The 16,818-nt window shown below is 41.1% G+C and overlaps 1 protein-coding gene across 4 annotated transcripts; it reads left to right on the forward strand.

The window, feature by feature from the left end:
- Nucleotides 1–1,661: 1,661 nt before the first annotated feature.
- On the forward strand, nt 1,662–16,818 carry LOC131354621 (nuclear receptor coactivator 7). Of its 4 annotated transcripts, XM_058392485.1 has the most exons (16): nt 1,662–1,993; nt 2,478–2,595; nt 5,073–5,257; nt 6,956–7,026; nt 7,194–7,301; nt 7,451–7,540; nt 7,688–7,795; nt 8,001–8,185; nt 8,643–9,445; nt 9,720–9,891; nt 11,269–11,416; nt 11,523–11,648; nt 11,743–11,895; nt 12,044–12,139; nt 13,250–13,323; nt 13,407–16,818. In XM_058392485.1, the coding sequence occupies exons 2-16, from the start codon at nt 2,558–2,560 to the stop codon at nt 13,540–13,542; spliced, it is 2,493 nt and encodes an 830-aa protein (XP_058248468.1). In that variant the 5' UTR covers nt 1,662–1,993; nt 2,478–2,557; the 3' UTR covers nt 13,543–16,818. The 4 variants fall into 4 exon arrangements, with proteins under 4 accessions (XP_058248468.1, XP_058248469.1, XP_058248467.1 ...); XM_058392486.1 differs by lacking the exon at nt 1,662–1,993 and having other exon boundaries at nt 2,552–2,595; nt 8,676–9,445; XM_058392484.1 differs by lacking the exons at nt 1,662–1,993; nt 2,478–2,595 and adding an exon at nt 3,951–4,442 and having other exon boundaries at nt 8,676–9,445.

Genomic DNA, 16,818 nt, shown 5'->3' on the forward strand with positions numbered 1-16,818 from the left:
GTCAGTGAATTTACATTATATAGCCAAAAGGATTTAGTCACCCGACCATCAGACCCATACATGCCCATTCCATATCCATGGGTCTTAACATTGATTTAGTTCCCTTTTTGCTGTTTAGATCCACATTTCTGTGAAGGCTTTCCAAACACTGATGTTGGGTGAGGAGGTCTGCTGCACAGTTTAAGTTCCAGTTCATCCCAGATCTGTTCAGTCGGGTTCACTGCTGTTCAGGGCTATTTGCAGGTCTTCATGGAAATTGTGGAAGTGGAAGCAATTGGGAAGAGCACCAACTCAGCCATGAAGTGGTAGGCCATGTAGAATCACAGAGCTGGGTCAGTGCATGCTGAGGTGCACAGTGCGCAGAAGTCGCCAACTTTATGCAGAGTCAATAGCTACAGACCTCCAAACTTTGTGTGACCTTCAGATTAGCTCAAGAGCTTCATGGAATGGTTTATCATGGCCGAGCAGCCTTACATCACCAAGTGCAATGCAAAGCGCCGGATGCAGTGATGTAAAGCACGCCGCCACTGGACTTTAGAGCAGTGGAGACGTGTTCTCTGGAGTGACCAATCCTGCTGCTCTGTCTGGCAATCCAATGGACGAGTCTGGGTTTGGCGGTTGCCAGGAGAACGGTACTTGCCTGACTGCACTGTGCCAAGTATAAAGTTTGGTGAAGGGGGGGATTATATACCAAGACATTTTGGACAATTTCATGCTCCCAACATTGTGTGAACAGTTTTGGGGATGACCCAGGGGCGGACTTAACCAATAAGCGAGGTAAACAGCCGCTTAGGGCCCTGGGGAATTAGGGGGCCCCAACCAATACCAAGAAGCCTATATAAATCATATAGGACTTATTACTTTTCTATCATATATAGTATGGTCTGTCTATGACTACTAAGATTTTAACGTTATTATTACATCTTTTTAAATGCAGGGCCCCTCCATGATTCATGAATATTGGAACGTTCCTATCATACTGCACCTGCGCGAGATTCCCATACCTGGAATTGCTTAGGGCCCCCAAATCACTAAGTCCACCCCTGGGATGACCCCTTCCTGTTCCAACATGACTGCACACCAGAGCACAAAGCAAGGTCCATAAAGACATGGATGAGTGAGTTTGGTGAGGAGGAACATGACTGGCCTGCACAGAGTCCTGACCTCAACACGATTGTAATTAATTAATTAAGAGTGGAGACTGTGAGCCAGGCCTTCTCATCCAACAACAGTGCCTGACCTCACAAATGCGCATCTAGAGAAATGGTCAAAAATTCCCATAAACACACTCCTAAACCTTGTGGAAAGACTTCCCAGAAGTGTTAAAGCTGTTATAGCTGCAAAGGGTGTGCCAACTCCATATTAAACCCTATGGATTAAGAATGAGATACATATAAAGGCAGACGTCCCAAAACTTTTGGCAATATAGTGTATGTATGTGATGGTCAGGTGTCCACATACTTTGGCCATATCGTGTATATTCTAATGAGACTATACGCTAGCTTCAGATTATGCCCTATTGATGCTTATTGACTTTACGTTTTCTATAAATATTTTCCCTCAAATCAATGTGCGCAGGAATCAAATCCCTCTTAATCCCTGGGGTAAACCCACATTAGCTCAGCCCCCCAGACCACACTGGTGGTGAAGGAGAAGGTGGAGTCTGAAGACTTCGGCCTATCACCATGCCTGCATATAAACACATTACATTTTGTAAACATAGACACACAGATAACATGATGGCTTCCGTTTGCGTTAGGTTTCGATGTGGCTAAATTGTGTTTTTGGTATAAATACGCCAGCCTTAGCTTATTAGCATTGTGGCTGGGTAACGTTATAGTGCGAAGACATCTATCCATCTTCCGTTAAAGAAAAACGGTGGCTGAAAACCGGCGGAGAAAAAAGAAAAGCCTAAGCTAGCTATCCAGCTAATATCCCGAGGTATCCATGTGAGGAAACTGGAAATGACTCGAGAGAAGATGTAGCTTGATTAGTGAGTACTGAAATTTTTAACAAGCAAGCGAACAGGCTTAAAATATATACGCCCTTAGGTTTCTATTAAGAAATTGTACATTTGTTGTTTACTGCTTAGTTTCTCCTCTGTTCTCCACACCTATTGTCTCTGTATTAAACTGGCTATCTTGCTAATTATCGTTAACACGCTAGCTATCTGTTTAGCAGCTAATAATAATGTATACGGATGCTAATGCGCTTATTGGTTATAATCCTAGCAAAACAATGTTAGCTTTCCATCACGGAAGATATAACTGTCTCATGGAGCCATAGTTAGCAAATTTCCCAGCATACTAACATTTTTTTTTTTATTATTATTACTACTGATAATTATTCTCTGTATTTGTGGTCCTTCACATCCTTATCACATGTACGTCTCATTTTACTCCGAGATCATGATGTTGTGCTTGAACGTGTGTTCCGTGTATTAGGCTTCCGATTTCACATTTTCCCTCATTCCTTAGATAAATAAGGGTTGGCCAGGAGAGGAGTTGAAACTTCTGGACCTGAGATCTGTAAAGAATCATCAGTCATCTTTACCTAAATGGAGAAAAAAGAGAAGAGGCCCAGTTACTTCGCCAGGTATTTTATTATATGGATATATATATATATATATATATATATATATATATATATATATATATATATATATATATATATATAATGTGTGTGGGTGTTTATATGCAACCAAATAATCCGGATTGATAAAGCCTTCAATGTAAACACCTCAGTCGATCTGATTGAGCTCTACTTAAATGAAATTTCGATCAGACTGAAAGGGGTGGTGTAGATTAAAAATAATCCAGGAATAAATAAGCTATGTAAATGCTTATATTTAGCTATTTTTTTATAATTAGATTTAAAAACACTGCGCCATGTAGTGGTGTGAACGTGACAACAGACGTGCTGGACTTGCTGCACAGTTTTGTTCGTAATACATCGATCAGGCATAACATTCTGAGCATTGACAGGTGAACACTGATTTTCTCCTCATCTTGGTGGGATATATTAGGCAGCAAGTGAACATTCTGTTGATTGGTTAGAAGCAGAAAAAATGGGCAAGGCTAAGGATTTGAGTGAGTTTGACGAAGGGCCAAATTGTGATGGCCAAAACTGCAGCTCTTTTGGGGTGTTCCCGGTCTGCAGTGGTCAGTATCTATTAAAAGTGGTCCAAGGAAGGAAGGTGAACCGGTGACAGGGTCATGGGTAACCAAGGCACATTGATGCACATGGGGAGAGAAGGCTGGCCCGTGTGATCTGATCCAACAGACGAGCTACTGTTGCTCAAATTGCTGAAGAATTTAATGCTGATTCTGATAGAAAGGTGTCAGAATACACGGTGCATGGGGGGGTCAGGGCTGTTTTGGCAGCAAAAGGGGGACCAACACAATATTAGGCAGGTGGTCATAATGTTGCGCCTGGTCGGTGTATATGTAACGCATGATTAAATGAATATTTGAATCAGAAGTGGTGTTTAGGGTACGTTATAAACAGTGCTACTGTGTTTGCAGTTTCAGACTTATTCCTCTGGTTTGTTTTGTATTGTGTATTTCGTTTATATGCATATTATTTGTCTACTAACATGCTAGAAGATTCAGCCGGCTTGAAATGGCAGAAATGGTACACAGATACTAAGTAGACTGTTATTTAGCCTAAGTGTTGTGTCCTGTTGAGGAAAGAACATTATTTCCACATTATTTCACCACCAAAGAAGTCTAAGCTAAAAACAGCAACGTATTAGCATTTGCATTTCTCACTGCAATCTTTGTGGTCTTCTTTATACTTCGACTTGCCTTTAATGGGAGAAATGTTCTCTTGGAGAACCGGATGTTTATTTCCTCCTACGGACTGTCATAACAATCAATTTATTTCATCTGCCTATCTTCATGTGAGCACCGAGTGTTGAATTTGTGTGAGGTCTTGCATGAGTCAAATGACCAGATATCAAATGTGTTTTGTGGTGTTATGTATTAGATATATTTTAAAATCTGATTCAAGCTATTTACACACAATGCAGTAATATAGCAAAGGAAGTGGGATTTTTTATTCATTTATTTTGGCAAAGTAGAAGTGAAACTGGGTCAGGTTTGTTGAGTTAAGAGTCTCTGTTGGCTCTCCTTTGCCTTCGTTATTGATTAAACATGTGACTAGGCTTGGCTTATGCTTACATCATATGCTTCCAAAGTATTATCATGCACACAGGTAACACAACTTTTGCTCATACATCTGGCGATTCTCTCACACATGTGCTATCGCATTTCTTTCCCACAAATCATCTGTGCTACTGAAAATTACCGAGGCGAGGATTACTGTGGAATATTTTTTGGACATCAGATGGACAGTGACGGCATCAGCAGCATCGGTAGTTCTGCAGTAGGAGTTTCCCAGATCTCCAGTCTGTTATTGAGACTTAAAAGCTTGCACAGCTGGTGAGATCGCTGTTTGGTCTAAGTGTGTGGAGGGAGCTTTTTTTTTTTTTTTATTTCTTCCGGCTCTGTTGAGTGTGCTAATGCTCGATGTGGCGGCTGCAGTGCTTCTGGCATGCAAATCTGAATGCATCGGTCGCTTGTTGGAATACAGACTCTGTATAATGCTCTTTTGCTAGAAATGAAAAATAATAGTTCAGATTTATTGCAGTTCTTAAATGAATTGTCTGTCAGATCGTTATTGTTGGCTACCTAGCTTTTTCTCTTGCCTCAGATCATGCTTGTCAGAATGATAGTGTAGGATTAAATTTGTTCATGTTGTTTTTCCTAATGCTTATGTGTATGCTTTCTTCCCCCTCCCTTGAGCCTTTCATTATTACCATTTAACTTCCTGCACGTTCAGCAGTTAAGTTTTTCATCATCGTTAAAGAAGATTGCAGATGACATGAGAGAGATTGTGTGAGAGAGAGAGAGAGAGAGAAGAGGGTGGGTGGGTTTGTGGGTGTATTGTGGCAGGGATGGAGACTGGTAATTCCAGTGTAAACCTTCCCCTTCCAACCAGATCAGCGAGTCATCAGTGAGCTCACGTTTCACTTTGATGCCCTTAATGTCATGTCATATTACGACTCTCAGGCTGAAGAAGAGGCGGCAGCTGAAGCAGGGCCAATCGGAGAGATCCATGGCTAAGGAGAACCAGTCCGATACAGACTTGAAGGGATCGGTGATCTGTGAGCCTGCCCTCACTACGCAGCCAGACGAGAAAAAACGAGAAAGTGAAAAGCACAGTAAAGCTGAGAGAACTCTGAGTGGAGAATCAGGTAAGACTCACGCCACCATGACAGTCATAACATATCATCACAATAAGTGAATTTGCATGAATGAATCGAGCTTTTCTCAGTCCTCAATCTCACTACCACCACCTTGGAAATTTTGGTGTTTTACCTGCACACAGCTTCATTTATCAGCTTATATTCAAGCAACCACAAGAAAAAGTACATGTACATGGCCTTTGTCAACACTAATTGTAGATAAGCCCTTAAAATCTATCTTCTGTTTATTCCTTTGTGCTTTCCTGAGCGTGTGGATCTGGAGCATCATTATGTTACAGGAAAAAGCCCTGTGCGCACACACACACACACTTGCTCTCCTAACATAAACACACGCCTCTAAAACTATTTGCTGAGTAGACAATGACATGGTGCCAGGTGAAAGATCATGACTTATTTATAAAGGAAGTTACATAGCTACTAGTCCTTGGCACTAAAAATGCCATTTTCTGCATAACCTACACAATGGAGTCCAAAGGTCTGAGAGCACAAGTGAAAATACGCCTATTGTATGTTGGGCATTGTTTTCAGTTCTTTTTTATTTATTTATTTTTTTGATGAAAGCATGCACTCAAGCTGGCAAGGACCCCACAAGTTCATGCAAACCTTGTGATCCATTTTAGATTAAATCTTTCGGCACAGCGTCTTAATCACGTGCTTAGAAGAGATTATGCAAGAGGAACATCTGACCTTTTGTTCATAACAGTTAACATGGTCAATATTTGCTTACATACACGTGCACATTTTACATATATACATTACACCAGGTATACAATATATATTTATACACACAGATTGTGATGGCTAGTCGACTGGATCAGATCATCTCCAAAACTGCAACTTTTGTGGGGTGTTCCTGGGGTGTTAAAAGTCCAAGGAAGGAAAAGTGGTGAACCGGCGACAGGGTCATGGGCAGCCAAGGCTCATTGATGCACGTGTGGAGCAAAGGCTGGCCCGTGTGGTCCGGTCCAACAGATGAGCTACTGTTGCTCAAATTGCTGAAGAAGTTGATGCTGGTTCTGATAGAAAGCTGTCAGAATACACAGTATATATAAAAAATTAATGTATATAATCCCAGTACAGTGGTACCTAAATATGAAAATAATGAAAATAATGAAAATAATCATTAGGCCATTTTTAGGGGGGTGATTCTCCATAAACTGTACACAAATTCGTGATCGCCTCAGTCCTCTTTAAATTTCATATGAAAACGGTGGTAGACTTTGGCTCTTCCCTGTGTCGCAGAGTGAGGATCAGAGGGTGTGTGTGTGTGTGTGTGTGTGTGTGTGTGTGTGTGTGTGTGTGTGTGTGTGTGTGTGTGTGTGTGTGTGTGTGTGAGATCAGGAAGACTCGTATTTGGCTTGTTCAGTACTCAAATGTTATACACATCTATGCAATTCAGTGGAATGCTACAGTAAGTTTACCATCCTACCCTGTTATTTAAACGTTTATTTTATTTATTTTTAATTTTTTTTTTACTATTATACTCTCATTGGGGGCTGAAACCCCCTTAAAAGAAAATTAGATATTCGTTGCAATCCTGTATGAAACAAGAATGTATGCAAAAATATTTTCGTACACCGAGGTCAAATTGACTCGAAAATTCGAACATGGGTGGTCGAGGACCGAGATACCACTGTACTTATAATGATGCAGTAACCGGTTTTCAATATTTTTTTTATCTTTCAGTGGACAACTACAAATCCAATGAACAGGCCAAGAAAGAGAAACAAAAGCCTCCAGGCACTGTAGAGTACACAGTGAGTGAACGTCGCCATTTTTTAACCTGTAGGCCTTTTCATCAAGCACAAAACCATGAGCATTAATGTATGTTAATAGCTCATATGCTATGGATGAAAATCTAGATGAGTATTCAGCTTGTCCATTCATTATAATATTTAAAGGTGTTGTGTGTTTGTTTATGCAGGTTAGTTCTAAGGACACCTTAAACAGCATTGCACTGCAGTTCAATATCACCCCAAATAAACTAGTACAGCTGAACCGTCTCTTCTCTCGCAGTGTGGTTCCAGGACAGGTGAGTCCCGTTCTGCATTTCTCTTGTCACTTGCTAACACTCCTGAGCTCTCTTTTTATTCAGATTCTCATATGAGTAAGTTACAACATCAGGTGCCATGCTTTGAATAATCATCTGAGTGGTCGTCTGTTCTGTCCATTTTCCATCAGAAACTCTTTGTCCCTGATGTGGGGCAGTCAGAAACGGCCAAGGGTTTGACAGATTCTGTGAACACGGCACCCTCAGAAAAACAGTTACAGGTATCAGACCTAATTGTGAATTTAATGTACTGATGGCACATAGCCTTAAATTGTATATACTTAATCAGAAAGTGATTCAAGATATTTGGCCTGTTTCAATAGACTCTGTTTAAAATTCAATGTCTAAGGCAAAGCTGTGTTTTTTAGGATGACAAATCAAGCAGGCTGAGGCACCGGGAACTCTCTCCTCCATCTGAGGATGAGAGCCCGGTCAAATTCCTTAAGATGAGCTGCAAGTACTTCACTGATGGCATGGTAAGAAGCTTGATGGAATCTTTCCAACGTTAGGTTTATAGTTGCACAGGTTTCTTTAACAATTGATGAATATAATAAACCTTGATGCACATTTCAATACCTTTTGAAGCCTTCTATCAAGATTCGTTTCTGGAAATCTTGTGCATGTTAGCAAGATGGGGCAGGAAAAACTGACGATAGGACATTCCCCTCTCTCGTTTCTCAGGGAGTTGTTGGTGGTGTGATGATTGTGACGCCCAATAACATAATGTTTGACCCTCACAAGTCGGATCCTCTAGTGATCGAGCACGGCTGTGAGGAGTACGGCCTCATCTGCCCCATGGAGGAGGTGCTATCCGTGGCTCTGTATGACGACGTGTCCCGTATGCAGCTCAAGGATGCTCTGCCTTCGTAAGCAGCAATGCGCTCTCGCTCTCTCTCTCGTATTTTAATATTTTGTGTTTTCTGCCTTTGTTTGTTCTGGGTTGTTTATATAATGTCAGGCATCAGTTATCACATCATGAAGCACTGTACTCGCAGTATTATTGACACTGTCCTGTGTTTGCATTTCAGTGTCTCCTCAGTGTAACCTCTCTCTTTGCTCTAAAATTTATTTATTTTTTGGTTGTTGTGGATCTTTTTCACTTATCATGGTGTGCATTATGCAGTTACTTTAAGTTTTTTTTTCCGCATAATTTCTATTCCATTTTCTTTAAGTTTCCCTTAAGTTTTCATTTAGTTCTGTTATAATTTAGTTTATAATTTCGTTTTCCTGAGTTTGTCCATATTTTAAGTTCTTTTTGTTTTGTTTCTCTCTTAAATTTTCCTTTCCATCACCCTCACATCATGGCCGCTGTTTCAACGGTAGTGACATACCTCAGGATCTGTGTCCATTATACAGGCCAGGTGAGTGGGTGGAACTTCCATCTGAACAGGATCTGAACCCCTTTAGCCGCTACGAGGCCCTCAGCAAACCCAGCTGCCCGATCGTATTAGATGACATTGAGACGACGACTGTTTGCCCCCCCGCTGACAAGTCACCATCCGATGAAGGCTTCACTGAGCTTGAGCTGTTACAGAATGACTCAGGAACCGAGAACGGAAGCACTGAAACTTCTCGCAGCAGGCCTGAGACTGCCAACACTACCTGCCTGAGTCTGGAAGAGGCATCCTTACAAGATCTGAGTGATTCTGTGGAAACAAAGATGAGTATGCTGGTCCTAACAGACCAGACAGTTGAGGCAGTGGGGTCATGTGATGCAGATCAAGTAGAGGATGAAGATGAAGGCCTTCATAATCGTTCCACAGATGAGAACGTAGAGTCGGTCTTAGATGGGGACAAAAACGACACACTGTACACTGGAACAGAGCCTACTGAAAAGGAACACGTGGTTACTGTAGTCGAGGAGATGAAAGATGTGGAGGGCTTAAATAATGATAAGATACTTATTCATGATTCTCCAAAAGTGGAAAAAGCAGTAACTAAGGACCAAAAAAGAATTGTGAGCTCTGGTGATGTGATTGGGGACTCTGGACCAAGTTATGGAGATGATAAGGAGACAATGAAGAGACCAAATACAGATGAAGAACTGCACAAGAAGGAGGAAGATCTGCAGAACAATGAAACGGAGATGTCATGGCTGATGAAACGGATGCAGGGTCCAATCGAAGGTGAGAGGATACGAAGATGTTGGTGAAAATGTATCTAATTTATTAAATGTACTGTGACAACTGAAGCTTGTTCTTTGTGCAGTGATGCGGAGGCACTGATGCTTGCATAATAGTTTGTTTTTTTGGTTTTTTTTTTTTAAATCTTCAGCTCTTGAATTCATTTTACTATCAGAAGTTTTTTTTTGCTGTATGAAAAATGTATTTAACCGTCACTGACAATCTGATGTTTGCATGTGAAAAGGGGAAGGCCTCACTGTGCCTGTCTTGTTTGTAGATATGCTACTGTCTGCAGAAGAGAAAAGCAAGAAACCACCCATGTTCCTCTGCTTCAAAGTGGGGAAGCCCATGAAGAAATCCTTTGCCACCGGTCGAACCTCTAGCCCCACTCACTTTTTTGGGACCAGAGGGAAACCCCCAGAGTACTGGTTTGCGGTACCACAAGAAAGGTATGTTGTTTGTGTATGAGTTCTAATTAGGGCTTGAGGTTAACCACTTGTCAAATGTGGGCACAGGAAATTTTCATAATGTTTTAGAAAAATCAGTGTAATATAGTCTATATTTAGACATTTGACAAATTAAAGGGAAAAAGTACCATAATGTCTCATTAAGGCTTTAATATGCTTACAGAAGAGCACCTTGGGCCAAAGATCACTTATAAATTTTATCATCACTGAATGATGACTAGAACATGGGCCATTTAGAGTTAACAACCCCAATCTGGGCAGACGATGGGAAAACCGTTGGTGTCTTTCTCAGAAGTAACCCTATGACATGCTGGTGGACATCGGTGTTAAGGGAAGATGTCAAGGTGAAGAAGGAGGCCTTCGAAGCTCACAAATGGGTTTCCTGATTGAAATTTAGAGGAAGGGGAGAGCCAGAAAAGTTGAAGTGAAAAAGAAAAAATGAGGCCATATACACTCTCTGCCAGACAAGTACATGGGAGTGTTAAGCTTCACTGGGGATATTGTCGAAGGGGGAAAGCTTTGAGGAACCCTGTGGGCTTCCCCTTTGTTTCAGGAACCATGCCAGAAATCTGTTAATTCACAAATTAGTCCACCTTTGTGTGTGTGTTTACTCTGGGGTTTAGTAATCTGTGCTGTATTTGCCTGGAGATGTTGAAGGCGTTAGATGAGATTAGGGTTCAATTTTTCCTGAAGCCTCAGGTCTATGCTAGGCTATGAAGAGGAGACTGACCGTGCAGTGGACCAACTCTTGCACAGCTGTGTGAAGGGTTACACACATGCTAATTTTGTCTGCATGTGTTTCGTATGCCGAGCTATTTCACAAGGCGTATGACAGTGGGCCGCTTTCACAACGTATCGTTACACCCCTTTGATTTACACATCAAAACATTCAGTGACCCTTCATGACCAATGGATGGGGGAGGGGTCATCCAGAAAGAGTTTACTTTCATAAGGATAGATTATAGTCATAAGTATAAGGTTATGCGGTCAGTCCTCTTTGTACTGATTTGCAGTAACTCTTCTCTGCAAGAGAACAAATGGACCCAAACCATTCCAGTAGGATTTCTCCCAGCATTAGGGGTACATTTTTATTTTCATTAGACAGAACGTGTTTTCTGGCTCTATGTGCTGCTCACATATTTGCAAACATCATTACAGTGATGCAGATTAATTATTATTAAGTGTGAAGTTTAAAGTTACAGGTTCCTAGAGACTGCTAGCTGACTACTACACTTTTGAAAAACTCTTAGGCTGAAGTGGCTGGTCATCTGTATAGTGTTTACATTATGTCAAGCTCTGGTTCTAAAATAATTAAACTGTAAGTTCAATTTACTGACCTGTTCTGGCTGGTCTTCTCAGGGTGGACCATCTCTACTCATTCTTCATTCAGTGGTCTCCTGATGCCTATGGGAAAGACGCACAGGAGCAGGGCTTTGTAGTCGTAGAAAAGGATGAACTTAACATGATTGATAACTTCTTCAGTGACCCAGTGCCCAGAAATTGGGAGGTGAATGCCGCATCATCACATGAGCCGTTTCTTTGTTCTATTTACTGTACTGGACACTGTTTTGAGGTTATGTATTGAGTGTAGTGCTTCTTAAACATTTCCTCAGATCATCACCATGAATGAAGCAAAGAGGAGGCAAAGTTTTGGCAGTTTTGAGGATGAGGAACCACTGGACCTACTGTCTGTTTTGACTGACCCCAGCACCTTATTGGAAGACACACACATTGAGAAGGTTGTACAGAAATGAACGTGCACGTACATACAATGTAATAAATATCTAGTGTATTATTGACCCCACCCGACTGACCACTGTGTGACTCCTGCAGTTGGCTGCTCGACTTCCAGCTAGGGTTCAGGGTTACCCGTGGAGGCTGGCCTACAGTACAGTGGTGCATGGAACCAGCTTGAAGACTCTGTACAGGAACCTGGGGGAGCTGGACTGCCCTGTGCTGCTGGTCATCAAAGACATGAACGATCAGGTACACACACACACACAGATAATGCTTGATAAGCCATATGCTATATATTATAAGCCACTGCTTTTATGAGATACAACATGTCTAAACAATACTTCCATATAACTGAGACTGGCTGTGTACTTTTAGCATTGCTCTTTTTTCCCCCCAGGTTTTTGGAGTTTTCTCTACTCACCCATTCAGAGTTAGTGAGCACTATTATGGCACTGGCGAGACCTTCGTCTATACCTTCAGCCCTGAAATTAAGGTCAGGATATAATCCTACACATGGGTCATTCTAAATCCTGGGTAGACGGAATTCTGGGTTTATCTTGTTTCTCATTATTTCACACTGCATATTTCTTTTCATATTCGCAGTATCAACAAACATGACTGAATTAAAACAGCACGCAACCACTTTAAATAACAGCTCGTCTCGCGCTTTCGCAGCAGTAAGAAAATTAGGCTCGATGCTTGATGGATGCTTAAGAATTAGGACAAAAATTTGAGGATGGCTCTGCTGTTCTGCACACAAGCTGGCGTTGTTATCTTTCACAGCTTTGTAACATTTGCCTATGTAACAAATGTGAAAAAGGCAATCATCCAGCTTCCTCTTTTTCAGTCACTAAATATTCAGTTATTTCTGACTGTGCTGTCCAGTTTGTCCTGAACAGACTCCTCTTCACTCCAACAGATGTGTTTTTCGTCACCATTTGACTTGAAAAAAACTTTCCCTTAATTTCTGCAACTACTATTTGCGCAACACATGGGGTTTGTGTGACTGTACAAAACACATAATACACTGTATACGTTTGGCACTGCAATGCTGAGCTAATGCTAAGCCTAATTCAGAGCAGGGTTTTATTACCCCAGGTTAAAAGCTGTGCTAACCCTGCTGCTAAATTACAAGTGTGAAATGTTCCTCTACCTATGGGTTTAAAATGAGCATATATGAAAAAGCCTTATAGACAGTTTGCACAGCAATCCATATCTGATTTCTTTATTTTTGATTAGGCTTGTATCTTATTTTTGGTCAGCATTGTAATTGTTTATTCACCTTGTATTGTATATAGATAAGTGCTGCAGAAATGTATTCGTCTTGAAGACCGACTAAACCTGAAGCTATGCTGTTGCTTTCATGTTTGGATTTTTCTGCTAAATTTCATCCATGGTTTGTTTTATGACTCAAAAGGTGCTGCACCTAAATGACGATAAAAATATGACTTAAACGGTCACAGCAGCTCTTTTACTGAAACTACATACTGATAAATTTCCAGATTGGACGTCCTTAGCCTTAGTACATCAACTAGCATTGATTGTTTACAAGTATGTGAAATTGGATTTCCGACATTTTTTTTTTTTTATCCTTTTATTCAAGGTCTTCCGCTGGACCGGTGAAAACTCCTACTTTGTAAAGGGAAACTTGGACTCTCTTCAGATCGGAGGTGGAGGGTAAGTGGTAATGTATACTTGTTCAGGCAAGTGGGTTAGTATGTAGAGTTTCTTTGCATTTAATCTCATGTATATCTTGCTAGGGGTCATATCGGCCTGTGGCTGGACGCTGACCTGTATCATGGGACCACCTCCAAATGCTCCACTTTTAACAACCAACCATTGTCATCACAACAAGACTTCACTGTCCAAAATCTGGAGGTCTGGGCCTTTGAGTAAAGTTCACACATGCGCACACAAACCTTCACAAATGTGAAGAATACATAAATATACACACAAACACATATATAAAATCAAACATAATGGCAAGTAATATAAAATGATGGAGAAATGATCTACAGGTGGTTATGTGGGGACCCACTCTTCCAAAATAGGGCACTAGTTTTGTCACGAGACCAAGTTTACCAGGTTGTGTGTTGGGCTCATTTAGAATAGGATGAAAGGGTAAGAGAGAAGCAGGCTTCTGTTTGTGCCTCACTTAGACTGCCTTAATATTGCACACCTATCCCAGCATGCAATAGTATATCCAAGCTCTGCGTAAATATAACCCTTATAGGCTGTGACTGCAGAGCCTTAGCCATAATCATCATGCTACAGAACTATGGAATGAGCTGAAGTTTTATATTTAAAATTTTCTCCAAACTTCTGTGGCTTCGTATAGGAACAGGGACTATGACTATGTTTACAAAAGGAAAATGAAATCAGTTTGGTAGCAATCGGGAATTTTCGGTTCACTAAAAGCACGACTGATGTGGATGCCATTCATGTGAAACACATTCCATTTGATAAAAAGAGAATGATTGTCTTGACCAAAGCTTTTTATTTATACCTTTCCATGTACATTTTGTTTTATATTGTTTGTGTGTTTTTAATATTTGGAATCATGTCTTTTTAATTGAAAGTTATATATATATATTCCCTGTATGTGAGGATTCTTTTCACTTCAGTTTTGTGTGTTTATGTATGATTTATAGTATAAGGACCTTGTTCGGTCAACACTAAGCTGGAAAGGGCACATGGTGGGAGTAATGTCAGTATTACGAGTTTGCCGCCGACTGTTTCACTGTGGTAGTGTCACAGGTCTCACACTAATACACACCAACATTATTCACAATACAGTCTAATCTACATGTGAGAGTGCCAGTCAAGTCTTCAGTGATGAAAAGTAGCATCATTAGTGAAAGCAAGTAGTGGCAGTCATAACAACAGGTTCCTGCATGCTTTTGTTAATGGTTTCCCAGTGAATTCATTTCTCTTGACTGCTCTAAAGCTGTGAATTATGGAAAATAACTATAATGAACCACTATTAAGTGTATGAATGTTACTAACTCCTGTATATTGTACAAACTTGGAAAAAGAAGGTAAAGTAGATGTTAACCTGTGCTTTTGACAGGTTGTAAAGGACACAAATGAATTTGAAAATATGGTGTCTTTGTCACATGGTTGATGGTGGGATGACGTTTATCACTAGAGTGAGAAATCCCTTTCCATGCTTACCTAAACTAACACTACATACATGTATTGGTGTGCTTAATCCACCTTTAATTAAGCTTTGTTTCCTCAGTGTGATTGTGATTGGTCAGTTCAGTTCAATACAACAGTATGTGCACTAAATTCCTGCTAATCTTTAAACTGCTCGCCATGTTTAAATGTCAGCTGCAAAAGGGAAATAAATGTGTCCACAAAATACGCTTCACTTTAAATGTTCCAAAGTGTTTGTTCCTTGAATCCAAAATATGTCTGGTTCTATTTCACCCCTCCTAACAGCCCTGGGCAGTGTGTCGCACCACCATGTGCATGTGTGCTTGTATCCTGAGATCTTCCAACAAGGTTGCTTAGGGCTGATAATTCAACACTTGCTATAACTGCCATCATTGCCTTGTTCCTTCTCAGCTGTGGACATGACGTGAAAATGAACACCGTGTGGAGCTTCTTGCGTAGCAGCTTGTGTTGGAGATGTAGCTGTAGGTTGTTTCATGTTACAAGCATTATCCATACAACACTGCTGAGTCAGGTTTATTAATCTCTGATGCTAGTTTCTATTCACAGTATTTTGAATGACAAACCATTTCTTTTTCTCACCATCTCTGTTACCTTCTAGTCATTTTCTCCTTCAAATACTCCACATGTCCCAGCCACTAGTTCTGGCTAACAGATTAACTCATTTCTAGCAAAGTAGAGCAGTTTTCCTTACATGCTGTTAATTGCTAATTCAGATGGATTCCAACAAATTCACAGCTGTTTGTGAATTCACGGCTAGTGGCAGTTCACTCTGGCAGACCGCTGGGACAGGATACTTCGGCACACGTTAGGTCTCACCAATTATGTCCTCTAGCACTGCTCCTAAGGATTTAGCACCTAGCCTACAAAGTCTTACTTCTGGTTCCACTATGACCAGCTCGATCAGGGTCTCATGGCTGTTGTTGCCGCACCGTGACATCTTTCACCTACCTGTAGATTTGCTGTTCCAGAGAGACAGGTTAAATGGTGTTGAGCTTACTGTCTGGATTGGTGCACTGTCCATCTTTTTGTGACCATTAAAACAGCAGCCATTTACCTTGCAGCACACTACAGTGCTGTGGATAGGTCCCATTAACTTAATACTGCCTTTCTGAATAGGGGGTCATCTCACTTCCCTCCATGGTCCCTCTGGAATCTGGTATGGAACCCCCCCCTCCCTCCCTGGGGTTTAAATTCTCTCATTATGAGCTAAATTGTAACCTTGATAAGTGGGTGTCTTCTTTCTAGCATTTACGACAACTAAGTGTGGTGCTCTTGTGATAATCTCCCTGCCCACATTTAGTTTATATAAACAAGCCTTGCCTTTGATTGAGGTTGACCCTGCATGTCATATCTTTTGCTGTATGTGGTACATCCCATATAGTGTCATTTGGTCAACTGGATTGAGCAAAAGATTAGCAGACAGGGTGGTGAAGGTCAGTAACTGGAGGCTGACCACCCAGTTCTTACTGTAGTAAAGAACTCTACAAGGAACACCTCTTACTCATGCGGAGGTTCTAATCCATCGGTTTATGCTCCTGCATAAGGTTAACTCTGTCTCCTTGCTCCATTGGCCTGGTTCTCTGGCCGGGTTTCATTAGCTGGTTTCATGTACTAAGGTGACATTATCCAGATGGTACAAACGCCAGCCCCACCAACCACCTGCACTACCACCACCCCTCCTAACCACACACACACAGTTACTTAGATTTCTGTGGTTTGACTGTGCCCTTGATAAACACCAGGGTTCCTTGTCAACCAGATGGATTGGTTTATGATGGATATTTTATAGCAAATGCAACATCATGGGTCCTTCTTCATGACCTTGCTGGAATATCTCTGCATGCTCTTGGCATCCAGGTTCTACACACCACCTCTGGCTGTTATCAGGGGTTCCTAGATCGGTAGCGTAACTAGAGTTATATGTTACCACCAATGAATGTCTTATTTATTGTTGCTATGCTGAATTGAATAAAATACAATCTAAATATGAAA

The sequence above is a fragment of the Hemibagrus wyckioides genome, linkage group LG06 (genome assembly GCF_019097595.1).
Source record: "Hemibagrus wyckioides isolate EC202008001 linkage group LG06, SWU_Hwy_1.0, whole genome shotgun sequence".
NCBI classification, from domain to species: domain Eukaryota; kingdom Metazoa; phylum Chordata; class Actinopteri; order Siluriformes; family Bagridae; genus Hemibagrus; species Hemibagrus wyckioides.

Bases quoted from the DNA above. Each gene is read 5' to 3' on its own strand.
- LOC131354621 (XM_058392483.1), top strand. From the start codon at position 4,174: ATGCTTACATCATATGCTTCCAAAGTATTATCATGCACACAGGTAACA. The intron at 7,027-7,193 runs GTGAGTGAACGT...TTGTTTATGCAG, and splicing joins CAGGCACTGTAGAGTACACA to GTTAGTTCTAAGGACACCTT. The intron at 11,896-12,043 runs GTACACACACAC...TTTTCCCCCCAG, and splicing joins TCAAAGACATGAACGATCAG to GTTTTTGGAGTTTTCTCTAC.